Raw genomic sequence first — 25,582 nt, forward strand, 5'->3', positions numbered from 1 at the left:
CTGAATGTTTTCGTGATGCTTTAGTTAATTTTTTTAAGCTTTACAGACTGTTTACAGACACCTAAAGCATATCCATTGCCATTCTTTTTGTAGGTCTATTGACGTCATCCTTCGATTGTTGAGTGACATTAGAATGAGTTGCCGGTCATCCCTGTCAGTGGAGAGTCATTTTCGCCCTCTGACGGTCTGTAGCTTTGTTGTCCCAAATGTCTGCTGCTTGACCTTGTTCTTATGAACTTGAATTTTAAAGATGAAAGCAACTTGACGCTCACTGTATCCCTCTGCCAGCAAATTGAGCCCTTTTCTTCACTGAAAACTTTTCTTTTAAACTCTTTTGGCATGGTCAAGAGTTATTTTTTTTATTCAAATTACTTTTGAGGTACTACTAGCACTGTTTTTACCATCCAGCTGGTCCTATTGCAAGGGGTTAGTGAAAGCAGTGGTTGTTATACTTTTCCTGGTAAAATAAGATTTGTTTCAGGTGATCACCCTAATCAGTACCTCATTAAGTAGAATGATGCCATACATGGTGATTTAAGAAAAAATTTGGAGTGGACTCTTTATTTTTTCTAGAGCTATATATATAGCACGGTCACGGTTAGTGAAAGCAGTGGTTGTTATACTTTTCCTGGTAAAATAAGATTTGTTTCAGGTGATCACCCTAATCAGTACCTCATTAAGTAGAATGATGCCATACATGGTGATTTAAGAAAAAATTTGGAGTGGACTCTTTATTTTTTCTAGAGCTATATATATATATATATAGCACGGTCACATAAGTACGGTCACAAAAAAACACATTTGTGCATGAACTACTTTCTTACATGACGGATCAATATCTGCCGTTGCCAGTTCAAACCAAATTATGCATCCAAGCCTTCGTTAGTAATTTCATGTAAATTTCACAATAGAACTAAAATGGATGGAGCATGTGCCTGATGATGATGCTGTTGTATGTTAGTCTGGCTGCCAAATGTTTAGTATTATGTACTGATTGTGCTGTTTTGGAAGGAAATTACTACTTTAAGTCACCAAACTGGCATTCAATTGATCACAAAGTATAGTCAGGACGTTACTGATGTAAAAATCAGGACATCACTATTTGAAAAAAGTCAAACCCCAGGTCGTGCTTTGGATCAAAGAAATTACTCTCAAAATTTGAAATCTAGGCACGACCAAATAATGTTTTCCAGATGCCGACTGGGCCATTCTAGACAGTGACTGGTGAACTGGTCAACACTGACTGGTGAAGATTCTCCCATATGTAGACCTTGCCAAACCCCTATGACCATCAAGCACATTTTACTGAACTGTAAAACTTTTGAAACTAACCATGCTTTTATACAGAGACTTGTTTAATAGATTTTTATCTTTTTTTTTTTTTTAAAGTACCATATGATCAGATTTGTACAGTTTTTAACTCGTATAAACTTAAAGTGTCCTATCTAATATTGCAAATACATATTGACGAAACTTTGTTTGCCATGTGCCTAGTTGCTGACATGGCGTTAAAACTAAATAAACAAACATACATTTGAAAAAGTAATTGTTTATCAAATCTAGACAGGTTCCATTTCCAGCAACCATCACTCCAACACCTTATCCTTGAGTAATTGTACTAAATTGCTAATTTGGTACAAGAAAATCACTTGCCATTATATCAAACACAATTTAAAGCTATTTGGTTAGTTTAATGAAGCTTAACATTGTCTTTGTGTTTGTTTTTGAGTTGCTACAGTATGCAATAGACTGGCTAGACTTAAGGTCAATATTAGGTAAAAATGGCCAAAACAAAAAAGCTTTCTCTATAGACTCATCAGTCGATCAATGTTTTGAGGAATGAAGGCTATACAATGCTTGAAATTGCCAAAAAACAGAAGGTTTATTGAATTCTACCTGCTCAACACCAGTTTCATGTACAGCAGTAAAGAGAAGACTCAATGGTGCAGGCCTTATGGGAAGAATTGCAAAGAAGATGCAAAGAAAAAGCTACTTTTGAAACAGAAAAACAAAAAGAAAAGGTTAGAGTGGGCAAAGAAACACAAACATTGGACAACAGATAATTGGAAAAGAGTGTTATGGATCATAACCCCATTAAGCTTTTGTGGGATCAGCTAGACTGTAAGGTGCATGAGATAAGACAAAATCTATGGCAAGTGCTACAGGAAGTGTGGAGTGAAATGTCACCTGAGTATCTGGACAAACTGACAGCTAGAATACCAAGGATCTGCAAAGCTGTCATTGCTGCACGTGGAGGATTTTTTGATCTTGAACTCTTTGAAGAAGTTTAAGTTCTGAATGATTGATTGATTTATTTTATTATTGTCCTGACTTTACATTGTGATCAGTTAAATGCCACTTTGGTGAACAAAAGTACCAATTTATTTCCATAAGAGCAAAATCTGTACATTATTCCAAACGTTTGGCAACCTGCTTGTTATTGTTTTAGTTTCATTTCGAAATTGGGCTGTCACAACTGTAGACATTGAGGGGAGACACAGCAGTGGTTGACTAATATTTTTTTCTAATAGTTGACTACCCCCAAATCCTAAATATATGTTTACAGTCTTGATTAGATATACTGTCTAAATATTGTGTATCAAGTGAATATTTGAACAGAGACTCCGCTTTTTCTTTTCTTTTTGTCATGGGAGAAGTCTAGTAGTCTTGGCCTTCATCTCTCAGAGATACACAAGGTATCTAACCTATTTTAATCTTCAGTTAATCTTACAGAAGTAAATGTGAGTGCAGAGAGTAACCTTCTGTTATGGATTCTTGACTCCATGTCATATACCTTTCAAAAAAGTTATTTCTGTAGAAATATTTTGACACATTTCAGGAAAGGTATACTCTGAGGAATGCACACAAAGATTATGGCAACTTAAAATGAAATCAATCATGTGTGGAAAGGCTTACAGCACAGCAAAGCCCCTTTCAAAGCTACAAGCATAAAAATCTGTTAAATTACAGATAATGTTCATTAAATCTGGATTTTCTCTCAACTTTTAGGGTTGTTTGAGCATGATTCTTCCCCGTAGAGATGTCCTGAAAGTTGTAAAGAACCAACTGCATTTTTTTTTGTTATTTTTTTTTTTTTGTTAGGCAAATTGGATGTTTTTAGTTGGAATTTCAAACAGAAAGAGTCTGATATCACCAGATGATGCCAGTCAGGCATTCTTACCTCAATCTGTAGGTTACCAACATGTAGATTTTCATCAACAGAAGAAAGTAAAATATACTAAGTCTAGGAATACACTATTCTCACTTATACTTCTATTCACCGTTTCACATCTTGTTAGAGATTCTCCCAGCACAGTTTTTTTTTTTATCTGGCTTGGAGGGTGTGCTCGCGGACAAATGAACTCCCTGAGCTACCTCACTCCCCACCCCAAAAGTGCCAGAGGTGTAGCCCGAGGCTCTCTGATTTTCATTTGTCATTCTTACTAAGCAAACTTGCCTCATGGCAGGCTCTGAGCTTTTAGATTAGTCTATTGGCCACAGTTCCAGTCTAGGCTCTCTGCCATTGGTAAACAAAATATCCCAGTTGCCAGCAGCATCTCAGTGTCTTTCTTCCGCCATGCCCCTCAGCTGCTGTACACAGGAGTGTTACTTCCCCATAGTTTTCTCTACTAAAATAAACACAAATGACTACTGTGAAGATATATGCACAAGCAATGCCTGTAAACTGAAGGTCCTTTGGCAAAATGTGTAATTGAGCAATCAGAGATGACAGTCCTTTAGGTGGTCTGAGATTTCTTGGTCCCTGTTGCCTCTCATGTCTGTTATTAGCTAATTGGTCTTGAGGATTTATATCTTTCCGATGTCTCAATGGATGCTCATTGTTATTCTGATGAAGTCCTCAATGTACTTCTACGAATAGTGAAATGGGTGGTTTAGGTATATTCAAGTATTCTGTCTAGACAGGCCATCTTTCTCTATTTCGTATCACTTTCCTTTTTATCTCTTTTTTTATAATATTGTTTTAAGTGACTAAGCAATTTCAGATGCGCTGACATTGTACCTCTATGTTTAAAAAGGCAATTTCGCACATTAGCTTAGATAAAATCCTCATAAAGAGATTCTTCTGAAATGTTGGCTGAATATAAATTATAGTATCGGCACAGAAAAGCCTGCTTTGCCTTATTACAGTGAGGGGACAATTCAATTAAGAATGTAATAGCTTTAGCATGATGAATACTTTGAGGCCTATGACTCACTAGGCTTATCCAGTCAACAGTTTGGGCAGTGGTTGTATATGACATTTTCAAATCATCATCGCCTTGGCTTTTTTACTGCCTGTCCGAGTCCAGGCCTATGGCAGGATAGGTGGACAATAAGAAAAGGAACACAACAAACCCTGCTGGCATTGTGAGAAGAGGGGTATCTGATGCTTGTTGTACCACATCACTGCTGCCATAAATCCTGTATCATGTTATCCTGAGCAAGGCTGCCACTAAGACGATGACCGCCTGGATCTACCATCCTTTCTGTACAACCTTATAGTGATAAGCTGATATATCGCCCAATATAAACTCATAATTTAACTTATCTATAACTTTGTCAGCTTGAGTGATTAGCAGAAGTATTCGTTTCCCCTTGTGACATTCCCAAAATAAACAGACTTATGAATCAACATTGTATCAATATAGATATCAATATTTTTATTAAATATTGTGTACAATAGTGTTCATTTAATTTCTGTTATTTTCACTATCCTTTATTTACACTATATAATAACATTGTGTATATCAGCATTAGATCATCATACATCATTATTTTAAATACATCAGTATTTTAAACTCATGTTGGTCGACCACCTTGAATTCCTCCAGCACAAATAGGGTGCCATGGCTTTTTGACCTGTATTAAGATGCGTCTCAGGTGAGCCGATCACATGTGGTCAGTTGAGACATATCGCTGTTTACTCCTGGTCACTTTAATGCATCACTTGTGACCACTTGTGTTTGGATTTGGAGGGGAGGGTCTCTGTTTCATGATGACATACATCAATCTCTATGTCAGCATCTTACTGCATTAAATTGAAGCGAAACAGAGACAGAAAGATAAAGAAAGTGAGAATTAAATAATGGTGCTCTGTTTCTTCCATATTGGGTTACAATTTAATCTAAGCACAAACATAAACTGTCAAGCAGAATTATCAATTATTTTGTGTATTAGCTGTATTAAAGGAGCTTTTTTTTTTAGTTTTTTTTTTATTGTTATTATTTTCCGATCAGACGGTTATTTCCTTTTAAAGCTGCTCATAACCAGCAAATTTTAAAATCTTATTTTAGCACAGCAGTTGATTGGCAGGTGAGGGGTGGTGGTTTGCTGCTGTCCAGGACACATACAGAACAGATTAGCTTTTACGCCTCAAATGTGATCTGGTCATGTGCGTTTTTGACCACATTCATATGTGTTTTTATTATCATATCACAAAACGTGTTAGACCCCTTTTAGACCTGTATTTAGGGCTGACCACATGTGATCAGATCACCTGAAACGCAACTTAATACCAATTGTAAATGGGGTCTTTGTGTTTCACAACCCTTTTTACTTTGAACTGGCCTCTCAAAGGTGACTCACTGTGAATTAATATCTCTGCAATCCAGTATTGCTGAGGCAATTATCTGATTCGCCAGTGTCATTGCTCTGTGGGAAAGTAACAAGACGATCAGCATAATCACAGGGGCTTAGAAGAACAAGAGGGAAGAGGCATGGGAGTTACAAAATGGAAGTGCCTTGTCTGGAAAATTAGTGGAACATCATAACTTAAAAGTAAATTAGATTATTCAATTTCAAACAAGATCACCAGAGAAGCTGACATAAATGATGTGGTATGTGCCAAAGAATATCTGCTTCACTAATTTGATAGAAATCTTTTCCTCTTTCGCTGTCTTTTCACAGGGCTCCTACAGTAGTGTTATATAGCCAGATTTTTTTCTAAATGACATAAAGGTCTGATCAAAATGTAAAACTTTTTTTTACTATTTTGTTTTTACTTGCCATTAAGGGATGCAATCTCAAATAGATTAAAACACAATAATTGAGTGCAGTGGAAACAAAAATATTAAATAAATAAATAAATAAATAAATAATAATGTTGTGACTTTCTCTGTTAGCGATTGTAGAGAAACACCAGAAAATAGTGGACAATGTGAATAGACTCAAAAATGTATAAATACTGTATAGACTGTTTCAGACTAACCTTAAAAAAACAAAGCGGAATATAGTTATTTAGCTTATTTACTACTAAGGCAAGGCAATGCAAGCTACTTACTAGTTACCAATTTGCTAAAATTCTGACTATCAACGTTTTGAAGCCACTAACCTGGCAAACTTTGGCAAATACAGTGAAAAGTTCCTCAAAGTGCTCAGTGTATCAATAATTTTATTATGTCAATACATTTGACCTCGCTGTGCTAATCAGACTGCCGCTTTATCAGAAAAAAATTATGACTTGTTAATCTCCCCAAATCTCAAGGTTTCACCTCTTTAAGGTTGAAACTAGTGTTGTCACGGTACCAGAATTTCAGTAGTCGGTACCATTACCAGTGAAATTTCACTGTACTCGATACCATTTTCGATACCAAAGCAATACACAAAAACAGGTTACTGAACAACACTCTTTTATTAACAAAGTATTCAAATTAACAGCTGAACTAAGAACATAAATATGCCATTGAGCAACACTTTAATTTAAATGTATTATTTTTGAATTATAACAAAACTGAACAATATATGCTTAAAGTATGTTTGATCACTTATATAAGATTTGCTTCAACTTTTACTTGACGTTTTTACCAAGTACTAAAAAACCCCCGAAATAAACAAGCATACAATAGAATTAATAAAAAACTATTTCCAAACTAATGTGCAAAGTGCTCTCGTATTAATAAAGCTGCATATTGCCAATTTTCTTCATGATAAGAAATGCACAGTGACATATATTATGATTAAATAAGTCCCAAACAATCGCGCTCTAATCTAGCTGCATTAAGTGTGCGCGCTCAAGGGAGGAGCGTTCCCGAGAAAGAGTCTCTCTCAGCCAGTGAAGTTTCAGTCTCTCCCCCTGAGATCGGGACATTCGCGCAAGTCATAGAAGAGGCACCGACCACACAGAGAAATGCCAGTTTCTAAGTTAATAGTTATTAACATGACCTGCTTCTGTATTATTTGAACTTTAATAAAGATATACCACATTAAAATAACTGAATTTAAGATGTAACGCATGTTTCCTTAAAAGATTTCCGGCTCCGCATATTCCACAACGAGAGTGCTTCTGAATTTATTTATTTTATTTTTTTTTATAATTCCCTAATACTTTGGGATCTACATAAGAAGAAGCTGTGAAAGTTTAGAGTGCATCTGGACTGATCTGTGTAATTTTTCCTCTCCTCCGTCAGGTGTGAACTGCAGTGCTGCTCTCACGCTTCATCATTACAGTTTAATGTGATTTCATGTTACGATAAATGAGATCAAACAACTATTAGACAACGAAAAATATTCTCGACAATTTTTTTATTTTCGACGTTGTCGATAATGTCTGCTAAGCGTTTCAGACCTAATGCAAACGATAATATACTTTTAAACTCGCCTGCTTTATTTGCTTGAATAAATCCGGGTGGTTGTCTTTCAGGTGCTTTATTAAGTTTGATATGTTTCCTCCTTTCATCAGAAAATTGTGAAAGCACCGTTTACAAATAGGTTTTTGCTTATCTATGATGTTTCCCTTTTCATCAGCCTCAAATCCAAAGAATTTCCAAACCTGGCTTTTTCCAGACAAGATTAAGTTGAGACTCCAAAGCAGCAGCCACTTTGCTTGTCGTCATCTTTTGCTTGTTGTGAGCGTTCAAAAGTTTCCGACTCTGATTGGGAACCGGGTAGACTCGGTACTCTGGTACCTTCAGAAATTCTGGTATCGTAATTTTTTTTTTTGTTTGAGTACTGACGTGCTCCCGGAGTAACAGTATTTTTGACAACACTAGTTGAAACCGCTTTGTAGTCAATACATATCTATTTATTAATCTGTCTATCCCTTTTTCACTCTATCTCTGTCTCTTTCAGGGTGAAAATTAAGACACATTGTTTGTCATTTAGCAGAAGGTAAATCATGAAAACCTTAGACGTGTACTTGACATTCATTGCATGGAAAATATACCCAGATAGTCTTTATTTTGTCTCTTTCTATGTGCATAGTGCTGATCTTACTTGGCATATGAAAACAAACCTGAACAGCAGCAGCTTTATGTAATGACAGTTTGGGGCATAATAATAAACAAATTAAAATTTGAAATGCATGAAATTAAATTGTGATTACCCAATGTGAGCAGATGATCAATCCCCATCTAATGAAAGTGTGAGTGCTGTATCCGCACAAGTGCGTTTGAGTGTGTGTGTGGGGTGGGGGGTTTGAGCTTTGCTGTGGAGTTTGTTAGGGGGAACGGACACAGAGTGGCGGGCTGTGCTAATTAGCTATCTCAGCATGTGTCTGCAGCAGTAGTGCAGTCAAAGTGGGAAATGATTATGGAACAAGTTGCCGGTGCACTGACATTGAGATAACGGCAGACGTGCACACACTTCCCTCCCTTAATTCCCTCTCCATTCCTTTTACAACCCTCCCACCCCCCTGTAATTCTTCACATTAGATTGATTTAAGATGCACCTGTCTAGTGGTCAACCGATATGTTTTTTTTAATGGCCGATGCCAAGGAAGGACAACCGGTGAACCGGCGACAGGGTCATGGACGTCCAGGGCTCATTGATGTGTGTGGGGAGTGAAGGCTAACCTGCCTGATCCGATCCCACAGAAGAGCTACTGTAGCACAAATTGTTGAAAAACTTAATGTTGAAAGAAAGGAACTTTTGATCCTGATCCTGAAGTTTTTATTCTGTCTGATAGAATACGCACTTCAGAGGAAGATGATAGATGAGAGCTCGACGAGAAAACTGCTGGATTTTCGTGAGGTTCGTTAATACAATCTGTTTAAACAAGATATCTTCATATTTGCAGATGGTATATGATATTAGTTCTATTGATATTTGCCTTTTATTATTATAAAAGAAAGTTAAAGGTGACAGGGAACTGCTGATTGAATACATGCTTTAGAGGTAAATAAATGAGCACTCCACAGGATGCTGGATCTGCTCAAGTTTTGTGAGTTATATTTATTACATCCATTTAATCGAGATATGAGCATATTTACAGATGGTATACGATATTAGTTTTGTTGATATTTGTCTTTTTATCATTATACAAGACAGTTAAATGTTACATGGAACTGCTGAGGAGAGACAGGGACAACAAAACAGGTGAACACTTTAACATAATGAGCTCAAACGTCTGATATGTGGACAGTTTAAATGAGACTGTGTTGCACACCGGTCTATTATTGTAGTAACACGATGGAACATAAAAACAAAACGAATCATGACTGGTCATTTACATGTCTCAGACGCTTCACATGCAAGCAGGCAATTCTCAGTGCCCTCAAGAAACAAATCGGCCAAAGGTCTTATAATTTAGTCAGAATATCAGCCTCGGCAAAATATCGTCCAACCTCTACACCTGTCATTAATTTTAGTGTAGTTATGTATATATTTATTTTTTACATCAGGACTCAACAGTAAGGATGGCCAGTGTGAGAGAGTTTTGGGCCAGTTAGTATTACTTTCTTTTGCCATATACAGGGCCAGGGCTGTTTTGTCAATTCACGTTATGTTTGTTGATCATATGCTTTTGTTTTTGCAAACGTAAAGGTTTGTTTTTGTATTGGAAGCATCAGTTAGAGTGGTTTGCAAACGATTCACAAATCATTAATGTTTTTTTGATTTGTTTAGTTTTTTTAAGCAAAAGTATATATAATAAATTTTCTCTTGCTATATATAATGTATAATATTTGTATTACGTTTATAATATGCATTATTTTTAATTAATAATAATAATAATAATTAGCAGAAACGTGTGATTTGCTACATTTGAAGAAGCTGGCAGGCTCTGTAAGAGCATGCCTCAATATGGGGTAAAAGTTGCACCCCTGGGGGGCAGGAGCAGCCCAAAATTGCCCCCATTGACTTACAATGGTGTAGGACGGACCATGAAATAGGGATATTGTATTGAACATAGCTCTGGATCACAGTGTCGTAGAGACAAGGGGGTGGGCTCATTTTACTCAGACGACCAATCAGTCTCTCGGGATCATTGTGAAGCTATCAAGCCACGCCCTAACAACAATTTAAAGCACCTTAGCAACAAGTCCCATAGACTTCTAATGAAAGACATCAAAGGGATATCTCCGGATAGAAGTGTCATAGAAACACAAGGGTGGTCTCGTTTGACTCGGGGCAGCAAACAGCCAATCATGAATCACCTCAACACTTCCTAGCCCCTCCCTAGCAACCATTGTCGAGCACCTTAGCAACCAAAATCCATAGAGGCATATCTTCGATTCTGAATGTCACAGAGGCATGGGAGTTGGTTTATATCACTCATACTGACAAGCAGCCTTTGAAGTTTCACGATTGGCAGCTGCCAAGCCACTCCCTAGCAACTAAACAGAGTACCCTAGCAACCGTTTAGCTACAACTATATCTCTGCACCAGAAAATCAGAGAGACTTCTGGGTTGATTTTTTCCAATCAGAATGGCAAGGACACTTCATAAGTATCACTACGGTAACTGCCTATCAACCACATGGGGTTACCCTAGCAACAGAGTAACAAATCACATATCTCTGCATCGGAAAAACGAAGAGACTTCCGGGTTGACTTATTTCGCTCGGGATGGAAAGGAGCCGCGTATTGTATTACCTTGGTAACTGCATAGCAACCACACGGGCTTACCCTAGTAACCGAGTAACAAATCACATATTTCTGCACAAGAAAATCGTACAGAATTCCGTGTTGATTTATTTACGACCGTGATTTTTGTTCTTTTCGAGTTACAGCATGCTGGTTGACGAGTTTCGCCACGGCAAGCACCACTCACATTTTCTTCAGGAAATGTACCCATCTAGTTATTATTATTATTTATTTATATATTTATAATTTGTTTTGGGGCAACTGATAATATTGTCAGGGAAAGTACAAATCTGAATTACTGGCCCAAATACTCAGAATACATCTTTGTTGAGCCCTGCTCGTGGTTTCACACCCTGAAAGGAGTGGTAGTGGTTAATAATGGCAGACTGTGAAATATTGCTTGATTTACTTGTGCCAACCTTGTTAAAATTCACATTGAGCTTTACACCATAGGAACAAGTACCATCAAGGTCACTTTATTGTCACATTATTCCCCTCTTAGGTTGTGTAGTCCATCTGCCACCAATAAATATATGAATCTTTAAACATGTTATTCACAAAACAAAAATAAATATGAAACGTTGAGTGAACATGCCATTCACAAAACCCTTATGGTTGGATTGCTGGTAATTTTCAGGACATTATTCTGCCTCTCATGAAATTAACTTTGCTGTTACATGTCCATTGAAAATTAGACCAATATAATGTTCCTCGCATGTCTATGTCAATTATTGCGGCCTCAGATTCCACTGCAGTCATGACATATTCACCCTCATTTGGTATTCCCTTTCACTGGCCATTAGGCTGATGTGATTAGCACTGAAAGTCTGGCAATAATAACTGAAATCTTTCAAGATCACTGGAGGACTGTCATATTGCACAGTTTCAAGGTGCAAAGCAGCTTTTTTTTATTATTGTTTTATATCAAAGCACTGAACACCATAGTTGACGAACAGTAATTCACTTTAATCACCTGAGTTATAAATAACTAATACATGTCAAATGTGTCTCGTCAGAGAGGTTAAAAATGTATTTCTTTTGTTTTCATCAGATACTCAAAGTTGCATTTGTTGATGTAATTTAGTAAGATTGACTTATGTCCAAGTTTAGCTTCAAGTGTTGGGCTGCAAATATAGTTTATCAACTCTTTCCACCTTAGATCTCTTTCAGTATGGTTATATGAATGTTCTTGTGATTTTAATTATAGCTGTCATTATGCATTTTAAATGCATTAAAAACTTGAAATTGATGGTGTTAGTAGAGATAAACAAAAACAATGCAGATGTTTGTTTTTTAAATAGTGTAAATTATAAATAATTATCTTCTCCTTTCTGTTCACTGAAATAGAATAAAGGAGATAAAATATATAAATAAAGACATACATAATGATTCATTGATCTACAGACCATCATTTGAGCTCGATTTCAAAAACTACCTTGATGCTTTAACCAGAACCTACCCATCAATTTAAACCTAATGGTGGTATTGTTTACAACTTCAAATACAATTTATAAATCAAGTAAAATTATATTTCTAGTTTAGTTTTTAGTTTTTTCTCTCATCTTAAAAGGCTGTGCGAGGCTTGTGTTCCCTGTGATAGCTGGTGAAATCAGAGGAGGCAGGCATGCAGTACCCGTTCTGAAGTTTTCAGCGTCGGATGGCAAAGCCTTTAAAGTGCATTATCTCTCCGCCTGCACCGTTGCTGTTCCTCACGTTTGCGGCTCAGTGCTGGCTGATTGGTAAACACCCTGTGGCTGAGCGGGTGCAAAACTTAATTCTGTTTAAATAAAGAAAACAACATTAGGATTTGGATGCAGTGTCGGCAGTGCAAGAGTGACTAGCCCTGTTTTGATATCTGCACAAAAGCATGTTTTTAATTCACATACAGGAAGAGGCAATGGTAGATCAAACTGGAGAGATAATTTGGAGAGGCACTGACTTTAAATTCCACCCCGTATTTACTCCAGAATTGCACATGCGGCTGGTCACAAGACCATTATTTATATGCTCAAACAACAGCTTCTCCTGAAAAAGGCTGCACTACTTATGATCAGTGTGTGAGAGTGGTGCGGATTTTGTATTGGTTAAAGTGAGCGAAAGACCACCGTGTTTGTTTGCTTATGTTTACATTTGTTTTTCCATGTTCTGTTTTTGTTCCAATCCTTGTAAACCAATATTGATTTTAGACAGCCAGCTGCGTAGAAGAAAGGGTCAATCTGGAAGAAAATAAACCAATGTTTAGGTTTTGGTTTTGCTCTGTTTTTATTTTTTTTCCCCTTCCACACTGACACTCTGAAGGGTGTGTTGTGTTATATTGGAGATTGCAGCTGAGGCATGTCTCTATGTCTGCTCTCATTTATTGCCAATCTCTCAGGGAGAAATTGGAAGCGATTTATCTAATGGATGCTGGAACACAGTGGCATTTTCAAATGAAAACACTCCACTGAAATTTCCGATAATAATTCACTAATTATTTGCTGGACTTTTATTTGTTTGCTAGGATTATTCTACTGTGCCCGATTGGGCTGCGGAAAAGTGTGCAATCACGCTCTCTGATAAATAGATAAATACCACTAAACTGGCTGTAAAGCAGGAGCCTGAATTATGTTTTCCTAATGGAATAATCAATTGCTACTCCTCCAGTCTGAGCTCACAGCAGTTCGTCCTACCTGGAAACAATTGCTTTATAATCTTAGGAAGACTTGCTCGCTTTGAAAAGGATACAAAGGCCTTGCAGGGCTAAAAGCTTTATTGATCTCAAAGACCCCCTTGTATAGGTAATTATATTTCACGATGTGCTTAGATTAATACATTGCCTTTATTTGCATCTCAAAATGATAAATGAATCCTGTGTGCATATCATTTAAGTAATCCTAGACTATTATAGGGGACGACCATGCACGTGGGATAGACCGTAATGGAATGCAGCATGGGAGAGAGACTCCTGTTCAATGCACATTATTGGAGGCTTTTCTCATCTTTGCCTGCTACAATACGATAAACAAAACGACACAATGAACACTTTTAAGGAAGAAATGAAAAGCTGTTTTTACAACTTCCATATGCAATTGATTTATTTTAACATATTTGAATGTGAAATCAATGCAGGACATGTTGCTGAATATCAAATATATGTACACGTGGGCTGTCATAGCTTATTCTGACATACAATGACGATTTCTATATTTTCTGAGACTTATTTTTCATAAACTGCTGCTTGGGGAGGGAGCTTTATGTTTGTTTACATAGTACATTAAACTATTTTATTGTACCACTCCTTGCCCTCCTTCAACACACTTTCTGCCAATACATTTTTTTTGCCAGAAACTTTGACACCAAACATGAATGTGATTTTATTGACAATGTAAAATGGACAATGGCATGTATTTATAAACAAAGATATAATAAAAGTTTCAAGGGGGTCTTGCGGATTAATCTGACCCAGTTCACTTAAATACTAATACAAAAGATCTAATATGACAGAACATTTAACTTTTTTTTTTTTTTTGGAATGAAAAGTATTGTCAATGATAGAAAGATTTGTAAATTTGTGAAAGGATGGTTATTGATGATAAAACATTTTTATTTTATTTTTTTTGTGGGGAGAATTGTGCAAATTCAACTTCACTGTAAACCCAGATAAGTTCTACTTTTTTCTCTGAAGGAATATAAATTTTAATTTTTATTTGACTTTTTATTTGACTTTATACATTTTACAAATGTATTAATTTTAATTAACTTCAACTCAGAGTTTAAAGTAGTGCAAACTTAACTGAAATACTTAAACATCTTTAAAAATTACGTTTTTAAATCATGAATATACTTTGTATTAAGTTAATTATTTAAAGTTATTTGAACTTATTACTTAACGTATATAATTTTCTGTAACATACAAGGTGGTAGTAATGCTAATTAAAAAGTTTGTGGCAACTAATCGCCTTTTTATTTATATTAACAATAATTTTACAACAAAAAAGCAAACAGCATACAGTACACATATCTTGAAGTTTTTGTGTAAAAAGACGAGTACAATATTGATAAAACGTTAGGCACAACATTTAAGACATTTGACAGGCAAGCAACCAGCTCAGTCGTATATCTAAACAGTAACATGAAGGCATGCTGACAAGAGACAAGTCATAAACAGAAATAACTCTGAAGCAGCAGTATAGTTACCTAGGATAAATTGTATACAGCTGATTTTGCAACTCCTTTAACCTTTTTAAAACTACCTGTCTTTTACACTTTACTTTAAAGGAATATTACGAGTTCAATACAAGTTATACTCGACAGCATTGATAATATAATGTTGATTACCCTCATTCTTTTATTAAAAACAGCAAAAAAAAAAAAACAGCATTGTAGCATTTCTGCTACAATGAGACATTTGTAATGGAAGCCAATATGTCCCCTTTTATAAACATTTGAATTCTATAAAAGCAAGTCATTTATAAAATTTTCTCCACAATTTGGAATGCCCAACTCCGAATGCGCTCTTAGACTACATGGTGGCGTAGTGACTCACCTCAATCCGGGTGGCAGAGCACGAATCTCAGTTGCCTCCGCGTCTGAGATCGCCAATCAGTGCATCTTATCACGTGGCTTGTTGAGCGGAGACATAGCATGTGTGGAGGCTTCACGCTATTCTCTGTGTTATCCACGCACAACCCCACCAAGAGCGAGAACCACATTATAGCAACCACGAGGAGGTTACCCCAAGTGACTCTCCCCTCCCTAGCACCTGGACCAATTTGGTTGCTTGGGAGACCTGGCTGGAGTCACTCTGCATGCCCTGTATTTGAACTCGCGACTCCAGGGGTGGTTTACTCGCTGAGCTACCCAGGCTCCCAAAAGCAGTTTTTTTTTATTATTATTATTATTATTACTATACTAAGTTTAAATAATTTGTGGTAATCAACATTATGCAACAATTTATTTTTTTTGTGCATCCAGAATATTTCTTTAAACTCTGAATATGACTGGTCTTAGAATCTCTAGCAGCTCCTAATTTACGATGTAAAAGGGTACTAAATTGGAAACAGCAACTGCTACATGAGAAGCTGGGGAATAGCGGTTTCACACTCTAGTCTCTTTATGTAATTTCACAGAACAAGTGGTACTTATGCCTGATAACCTTCTGAATAAATTGAAAAATGTTGACCATCTCTTTTGGGTAACTCAGATCCAATGCATAGATCAGTCCAAACGTTCCAAAATCCATTTGATAGCCTGGGCAGGTAGGTGACTTTTTTGAGAACAACAGAAATTCTGACAAGATTATAGTGAATTGCATGATCAGTGAGTTCTGCTGTGAGTTAGCAGGGCAACGGCTGAAACACCAACAGCTGGCTCTTCTGAAGCTTAAGCCTGCAGAAATGAGAAAAGTGGCAAATCTGTTTTAAATTAAATAATGCCCACTTAAAGGAATAGTTCACTGAAAAATGAAAATTGTTGAAACCGGTCACATTGTTTCAGGCCTAAATGACTTAATTTCTCCATGAAAAATATATATATATATATATATATATATATATATATATATATATATATATATATATAGATATAGATATAGATATAGATATATAGATATAGATATAGATATAGATATATATAGATATATATGGCATTTCTCAGTTCTGCATGGGTACAGGTCCCAGCATTCAAATAATAGACTTGTCCAGTATGGGTCTGGCATTTCTCGATTCTGCATGGGTACAGGTCCCAGCTTTCAAATAATCGATGGGTCTGGTTCGGGTCCGGGTAGCCCATTTCCGGGTCATTTTGGGTTCGGGCACAAAAAGAAAAAAATTGGGGAAAAAATATCAGATATTGGCAGTTAATTTACACAACAGCAATACAAAAAAAAAATAAAAAATAGACATACTTTACTAAACAAAAATTATCAATGATAATTTTTTTGTTTTTTTTGTTTGTTTTTTGGTTTTGACCATTCGTTTTTGACGTCACTAATGAGGAAAATCGCCACTAGAGGGTATTTGTTAAAAATTTAAAAATATAATTAGGGGTCAAGCCCCGAAGGGGCAAAAGACCCCTATTGTTTTCATAATTTTTATTATTATTATTATTCAGCTTCTTCTTCTTTCACTCTTGAGTCTATTCTTCTTGAGGTTCTCTTGTTATGAAATTTGGCACACAGATAGAGGACAGTCTGATCTGTTACCACAGCAAATTTGGCATCTCTACCTCAAACCATCTAGCGCCACCAGCTGCCCAAATTTGCACTCATGTTTATGTTAATAACTGTTGAACTGTGAGTCCTAGCAACAAAATTATTTTTTCCTCTAATTCCGTGGTTCAAGATGATTCGATTGATGAGGTCAATGAGGCCATTGAGGAAATTTTCCGTCATGAAAATGTACCTATTTTTTCGAACTTGTCCTAGGTCGTTTGTCCAATTTGCATGATAATTGGCCTGTATCTTCTAGAGACACTTACGACAAAAAAATTTTTCACAGAATTTTGATCAACCATACTGTTTTCGAATGGCTCTTCAATAAATTTGACAAAGAAAGTGCAAAATTGAACTTGAGACTGTATCTCCACAATGCTTTGAGGGATTGGGATGAAACTTAGTAAGTGTCATCACATTAGGCCCACTAGGTTATATATATCAAATCGAATCACTTTATTGTCACACGACAAGTGCAACAGTAGGTGAAAGTCAAATGGAAAAAAGCAACCCCTCCTTTAATTTATTTTTCAGTGATTTTGTGAAATCTTTCCAGAGCTTCAAATATTTTAAAAAAGAAAATAGAAAGATTGAAGTGTTTGTTGTTTTAGTACATCCTTGTTTTGTGTTTTTATATGTATATATGTATGTATGTTTATGTATATGCATATACTGTATATATGTATATATATATATATATATATATATATATATATATATATATATATATATATATATATATATATATATATATATATATATATATATAGATTCCTATATAAGTCCTATTCTGTCTTGAATCTTGCTCCTTGTCCTTGTTCCTTTAAGTTTGTTCTGTGTCTTACGTTGTTGAATGCTCCCTGTTTTGTTTTGTTATTTATAATTGCAATAATAATAATAATAAAATAAAATAAAATAAAATAAAAAACAGTAGGTGAAAGTCTTGTGTGCAGTTCCGAGCAACATAGCAGTCATGACAGTGATGAGACTTATACCAATTTACAATAAACAACATATTTACACAACACAATAATAATATACAATGTACAGTAAACAATACACACAATATAGAATGCACATACGATACAAAATTAAAAGTATATAAAAAAAAATATATAAAAATATATATACGTATATACTGTAGTTGTATAGTGGAGAATATAATTATGACAGTCCAGTGAGATAATAGATTAATAAAGTGCAGTGCTGGTGTATTATTGATCATGAACGATCAAGTGTTCAGAAGTCTGATTGCTTGGGGGGAAGAAGCTGTCATGTAGTCGGCTGGTGCGGGTCCTGATGCTGCGATATCGCCTGCCTGATGGTAGCAGTGAGAGCAGCCCATTACTCGGGTGGCTGGAGACTCTGATGATCCTCAGAGCTTTTATATTATTATTATTATTATTATTATTATTTTATTATATTTTTATAACCATTACAATTTATGAGAGACGAGGCAAAAGTCTGCATCCATTTATTAATTTGTCTCATTGTATCTACCACATTTTTCCAGCAGAAAACCAATTCCTCACCTGCATATCCACAGAGACATTTTGGAAGAGGAAATCTATGTTAGACATTATGTGTAGAGAGGAAGTGTGCCAGCTGTCATGAGATTGCCATCAGTTTGTGTAAAGGTTAATATCACATCTGCTGTGCAGTCCAGCTTGAGTATTCATTCCCCGGCTCTGCTGTGGGACTCCGCAGCCATCTTCACTATGAAAGCAGCCTTCCTGGAGTCTAGACTTGACAGCAAACAATCTGTTTGAGTCTGAGAGGGTAAAAAGGTCATCCAGCCCCAGTGCACTGCTTAATGTGGGCCTGCAGCCATGGCCCTACAAATGGAGGATAGACGGAGAGGGAGAAACATGGCTCCGTAAATGTTTAGTTTATCATATCTGCGGTTCTCATAGCTATATGTTTGTGTCACCAAGGGAACTTAGCCCCTTCATGCAAAGGTGTTTCATGAAATCCATCCATTCCCATTTTCTTATGTGCCTTATTGTTGGAATTGGATTCTAAGTTTTAAATAAGGGACTCATATGGTCTTAATATGAAGAAGTGTCATTCAAGTAAAGGCTTACATTTCTGTGGTGTACTTTCATTGGATTTAACTTGATTAATGGTCTGGTACTCTAGCTTATCTGATCTTTCATATGGATTGGTGTTTTGATGAAATACAGGCATTTGATTGCATACACTACACCAGCCCACAGTAAGAGAGCTGTGTATTAATCTAAATATTTAATTTCTTCCATGTCACCTTAATCTTGTACAAAGGATGGTTGTGGTTTGGGGGAAGCTCCTTTTCATATTAAACGTGGTGAATAAGTAAACAGGGGAAAATATGCATCTGTGCACTCTGCTTTAGCCAATTTAAACTTTATTGACACACCTATTTGTCAGATATGCGTACAAATACCTTGAAGTGCTGTGTTGACATATACATTTATGATGCAATCCACCTTAGGTTCGGCCGAACGCATGTTGCTCGTGGGTATGATATTCCTTCTTTTAGCTGAAATATTCTAATATTTCAGCATAGAACAATGCTCCCTTAAAACGTTATCTATCTGCCTGCCTGCCTGCCTGTCTGTCTGTCTGCCTGTCTGTCTGGGTATTAATACAAGTTTTCCGATTCAATTCCAATTCACAAGCTCTCGAATCGATTCAATATTAATTCATATGGGTATATTTAAATGATAATGTCCCTTTTGCTTACATTTGGAAGAAATCCTCTCCCAGCTAACACTGTTAATTATACAGGGGATTTTCTAACTAGGTATATTAAGAAAATATAAATTTTACTAATTATATTTTTGTTAGTTTTTAATAGTTTTTGCCACATTTTGGCTTTTTAAAAATGAACAAATCCATATATGCAATTAATAAATGAGATATTATTTTTCATATATACATTTTTGTTACATGTTTATTGTTTAATTGCATAATTTGTACTATTTGTAATATTTACATCAATTTGTTGAACAATGCTAAAACAGGTATTTCTGTAAAGAGCATCTCTAGATGAGCGCATCAAATGGCTTTATCTCATCTGTGCAATGCATAATTACAATTCTTATTTTTATTTATTTTTATTTTATCTTTAACTGACTGTACTGTATAGAACAGACATTTTTTTAAAAGAGATTTCCTTTCATTGTAGTTGAGGGTTGCTCATAGAGTAAAAGACTGATCTTGGGATTTAAGAATCGACATCAGGATCATTCAAATGAAGATCAGGATGCATCGGAAAATCTATATTTTTACCCGTCCCTGTCTGTCTGTCTGCCTGCCATGTACTGTGATGTCCTTTGACAATTCAGAATATGAGAAATTAGTGTTTGGATTGCTAGAGTCATGTTATTCTTCTTATAGAAACTGAGATTTCCTCACCTACTCAAGGCCAGCCACCATCTAATCGATTTTATGTACAACACAGAATAGATTTCAACCCACTCATCTTGTATGAAAACAGACAAAAGACAGGAAGAGCAGATTTTACTCTTTGTCAAGGAGAAAGATTAGAGGAGGAGTTCCAATTCTGAATAAGACTAACATGCAACTGAACCAAAATGCTACTTGGGCTTCTTTGATCGTAGCCCCAGACCTCATATAAATGTCTGTAACTTATTCACAGGATGGGCAAGGAGGAGATGGGAACCGGCTGAACAATCAACATAAACTTTTAGTGCCACAAAGGAACTTAAACATAACAAACTAAACTGCTTTCCAACATAAACAAAACAAAGACACGTGCACACACAACAAATGCGTCTCTCTCTTTCTCCCGAATTGTGTCCCGGCTGCTCCTTATCTCTCTCCCGCTGATTAGTCAATTTAGTGCCAGGCAAGGCTGGACTGGGAAGAGAAATCTTCCCTGGATTTTTCATAGCAACTGGCCCAAAATGGTTCGCTGTCCTTTTCTGCATATCACGGCACCGTTTTGTGGTCCATTTTGTATAACGCGGCAGCTCATTTTATCTTATCGTGACCCATTTTGTGGCTGACCCACCAGCCAGCTCGGTTCTCCCGATGGCTAGTCCGCCCCTGATCGGCCCCAAAGTGCGTCAGCCCACCGGGAAAATGCCCGGTATGCCAGATTACCAGTCCAGCCATGGTGCCAGGCATGTGTCATCACGGCCCGGCCATGCCCTCCTCATCGTCACAATGTCATTAAGGGTTTATGTAGCAGTTAACATGTTTTTACTATCAGAAAATCTGGTAGATGCAGCATTCTAATATGAAATATGGTAATATATTATATTTGAAGTCTGCATATACCAAATTTTTGTGCTAATTTGCCTCATTCATTAGAGGAAAAATTGTTACTGGCACAATGCTGACATATTACTCTGTTCTATTATCTTTCATTTATCTTTTGTTTAAGAATCAGAATAATCAATGTTATGATTACTGTGTGATTAAACATGAAGAGTTCATTAAGAGTTCAGTGTTGTTTGGAATATGGGAGACCATTCAAAAGTGCTAAATTGAAATTCAGTTACACTGTAAATCAACTGTGCACTCTTAATACATGTTTACTACACTTTGTTTTATGATTAACTGTCATTTCTTATTCTTTTCTCTGCAGCTTTGTGACACAAAGTCGACAGACCAGAATATGACTCTTCTGCACTTCCTTTCTGAGAAGTGTGAAGAAAAGTATCCTGAGATCCTGAAGTTCCCAGATGAGCTGCAGCATGTGGAGAGTGCCAGCAAAGGTAAGAAGCGTCCTGTTTTACATCAATTAACATTAATCATGATGTCAAAAATTTGGCCATACTGTTATATAAACCTGTTTGAAATGAAAAATGGCAAATTCTCAAGTAGAGTGCATATAAAAGCCTTAAATAAAAATCACACTGTAGTAATCAGATTACATTTGCATTTATGATCTTGGTAGATGGATTCTTTCATAGTGTATTGTTAGACTAAGACTAAACCTTGAGTTGCATGAGGTCAGTGCTATAATAGTTGCAGTACTTTAAACATATTGAAAATGACTGCGTGTCAAAATTGTGATTTTTCTATAATCAATGTTAGAACAAAGCGGTTAACCTTGGCGATAGTTCCGGTGTTTAACATCAGGGTTCTTAATGTACACTATTATACATGTATTTTTGTTAAAACAGTGTTCATTATGGGCACTACACTTACACTACACGATTTTAGGCCCGATTTTCACTCGCCGACAGTTTTGTGGAGATCGCCAACAAAAGTCAGAAATCTATAGATCAGAAATTCGGCGCTCACTCGAACACAATGTATGAATTATCAATGACGCAATCTGAGAGAAGCGCAGATGCATCGCCGATGTCAGCGAGATGTCTTGCATGTTAAAATCTGGACCTGTCTGCGATTCCAAATCACGTAATGTGAAATGTGTTTTGACTGAATACAACTGCAGCATTGACCAACAGCCAATGAGAGCGCAAGAAACGTTGCACGGGACGTTTCAGTGGGAGGAGTCCTGATGTACCTTCAACAGAACATCAACTAGCATGGCAGCAGTATCAAGAAAGTCTCATTGGACTGAAGAAATGGAGGAAAAATTAGTCGAACATTGGCAGGAGCACCAAATTTTATGTTTCGTCTGATCTTTACCACAACCGGTGGAGAAAGAGAAGAGTTGGAGAGAAATTGTCAATTCTCTTGAACAGTCAGTTACGCAAATAGGTAGATTTTTCAGTAGGAGCTACTTTTTATTATTTTATACTCTTTACACATTATGTAAAGGCGATTAAAAACATACACATCATATTCTGAAATGCATAACATATGATTATGCATTTGTTTTTGTATCTCGCATCACTTCTCACGTGTAGTCTGTTGTGAAATGTAATTTTGAGGCCAGGCTCCAAAGGAGTTGTCGAAGATTTGACAATAGTGTAATGTTTTGTTATATGTTCACCCTGTCGTCGAGTCCTCGTGTAATTTGAAAGCCCTACATCTTCCATGACGAGACAGAAAGTTGTGTAATATGAATGGTACCACAATCTGATGTCTTTGAAAGTGGTGTAGTGTGATGGGGCATTAAGCACAGTATTCCTTTAGATAAAAAAAAAATCAATAAAAAGTGTTTTTCATCAGGAATTCAATTCACTCTAACTATTCAGTACTCTTTCTCTTAAAGCGCAACTTTAATCACTAAAATGACTACATTTTCTGGTATGCTTTTGATGGTAATATTAGTGTCACTTTGAAAGACGCTAACATGGCATTATCCGGCGATAATGCCATGTTATTCATTTTAGCATGTTTGTTTTAGGCTAGATAAAAATGTTCTTCATTTTAAGTTTATATATATATATATATATATATATATATATATATATATATATATATATATATATATATATATATTTTTTTTTTTCTACTCCCATAAACTTTTATCACATTTAATCAAACAATATTCCCATTAAATGTGTTAAGCCTGGCTCATTGGACAACGGGCTTTGTTTTGTGAAGACATTATCACCTCTAATTTTAAGATATCAGCCATGTCCTTCCAGGGAATGTGATGGCCGTATATGTGTGTGACTTTGAAATATTAATCCCCAAATTTACCTTTCTCCATCACATTGTTTTACGGCTTTCGACAAATCCTTTATTGGGTTTCTTCTGTGGCCTTCTTGCAAGCCATCAGCTTTGAAGCTTTTTATGGCTTGAATTAGATTAATTAATGTTACAAATATCAACCCTGGAGACTGGACACAATTGGCCCCATAGACTATAATTAGAGATTTTCAGAGAATGAAACAAAACTAGTTAATGGCCAAAGAGCCTTTCTTAATCCTTTTGCTATGTGAAAATCCTGCAGTTTCCACATCTATGAATAGAGCAGAGTTTTATTAGAATGGTATAGAGTCGTTTTGAGGGCTGATGAAGGAACTATAATGAAGCACAAGGGGCCCATATGCTCCCCAATATGGCCGACAAGAAAGGGTACGAGTCCAAATGAGGAAGCAGCTTGGGTGGGATGGTGGTGGAGTCTCTCACAGCCGTTTTGACATTGTGAAATGGATTCTTATTATGGCTTTCAGTGATTAAGAAGTTTAGTGCTTCCCTCTATTCTGAGAGAGATTTCAAGGAATTTAAATATCTGGTTTCTTAACTCTCATTCACTTAGAAGATATTTGGAAATGCAGTAAATGCAATAATCTTCTGTATTATCGTCACACGAATTGTCTGTCTCTGTGTTCTGTTTGTCTCTATTGCTTCTATTCTTCTCCCTAGTAGACTAATTTGTCTTTAATTTAATTTTGAGCTGCTTGGTTGAAGCCGTTGAGGTTTTAGTTTGTTAGTTACCTAATTGGTTATGTAATCTATTATAAATGTGTCAGTGCTTTGTTCTGAAGGATGCGGACACTGTTGATATGTCAGTAATTTCATGGAGAATAAGTTATTTATTTATATATTTTATATTTTTTAATCTAATTTACAATGACAGATAAGCAGTTAGTGGGTCTGTTAGCAGTTAGTGGGTCTGTTAGCTGGTGCCCAATATAAATAATAATAATAAATAATAGAAAAAAACTAAATGTGGATTTAAGCAGAAATAAATGCTCCAAATCTAGTAATAACACTCATAGGCAAGTGTGTTATACATGAGGTTTGTTTGTGGGGAGGTAGATATACAGATAGTATACAGTAGATAGTCAGTTGCGTTGTCATTCAGCTCTCAGATCAGTGGAAACATGGGCCTGGTTGAGCACCAGCTCCATTTTGGAGAAAAGGTAGTGTATAAGTGGCCTCATGCTGTAAAGATCTGTGCCCCAGGTCTCATTTTAGAGATGTAGTGCATTCACAAGTTCCTTTATATTGTATTCTGTGGATTTATACTAGTTATTGATGGCAGCAATAGTATTAGTAATTTACCTTCAACAAATGTATAAGTATTGTTTCTCCCTTCCAAATTAGTTGTCAGGAGTTTGTAGGAGGGCCCAGACACAGGAAGGCAATTTAGTGAGCTTTAATGAAAATAACTAAAAATGCAAACAGAAAACTCTCACGAGGGAGAAAAAACAGATATACAAGAGTTTAGCCAACTTTGAACAAGAACTGAAACAAAACACTCTCATAAGGGAGATAACTGACATAAAACAAAATAAACAAAGTAACATATTTAAATCAGCAGTATAACAGACTTGACTAAACAGGGCATCAGACAAGAATAAACCAACTAACTAAAACCATGAGCAACGATGAACTGACAACCACATGAGGGAAGGAAGCACAATATAAAGGGAACAACCACATGGGGAACAGATGAGACTAATAATCCTAATGAGGACTAAACAAGGAGGAGGGGTGAGGGAACAAATAGGTGGAGAAAGAACACACATGGATAACACACAGGGCCATGTTCAGAAAATAAACAATCACAAGACATAACATGAAAATGCACATGGCTATGAACTAAAACACACAAATTATAGAAATAAACAAAACACAGGGAGCAAATAATAAACAATGGAGACTGTCATAATCCTGCCAAAAAATTGCAGCTGTCCCAAAAGGAACACCAACGAAAAGGACAAAACCAAACAAAGTCCTGGCAAAGGGAGTGGGGCAGTAGGAATAAACTAAG

At 36.2% G+C, this 25,582-nt stretch overlaps 1 protein-coding gene across 5 annotated transcripts in view; it reads left to right on the plus strand.

Annotated features, from left to right (window-relative positions):
* The window catches only part of LOC127659387 (protein diaphanous homolog 2-like), a 609,426-nt gene that overhangs the window by 368,859 nt on the left and 214,985 nt on the right, over positions 1-25,582 (plus strand). For all 5 annotated transcript variants that reach the window (XM_052149176.1, XM_052149179.1, XM_052149180.1 and 2 more), the window contains one exon: positions 21,584-21,713. In XM_052149176.1, the coding sequence (XP_052005136.1) occupies positions 21,584-21,713 (130 nt within the window). The remainder of the gene's footprint in view (positions 1-21,583; positions 21,714-25,582) is intronic.

Source organism: Xyrauchen texanus, chromosome 19 (genome assembly GCF_025860055.1).
Source record: "Xyrauchen texanus isolate HMW12.3.18 chromosome 19, RBS_HiC_50CHRs, whole genome shotgun sequence".
In the NCBI taxonomy this organism is placed as follows: domain Eukaryota; kingdom Metazoa; phylum Chordata; class Actinopteri; order Cypriniformes; family Catostomidae; genus Xyrauchen; species Xyrauchen texanus.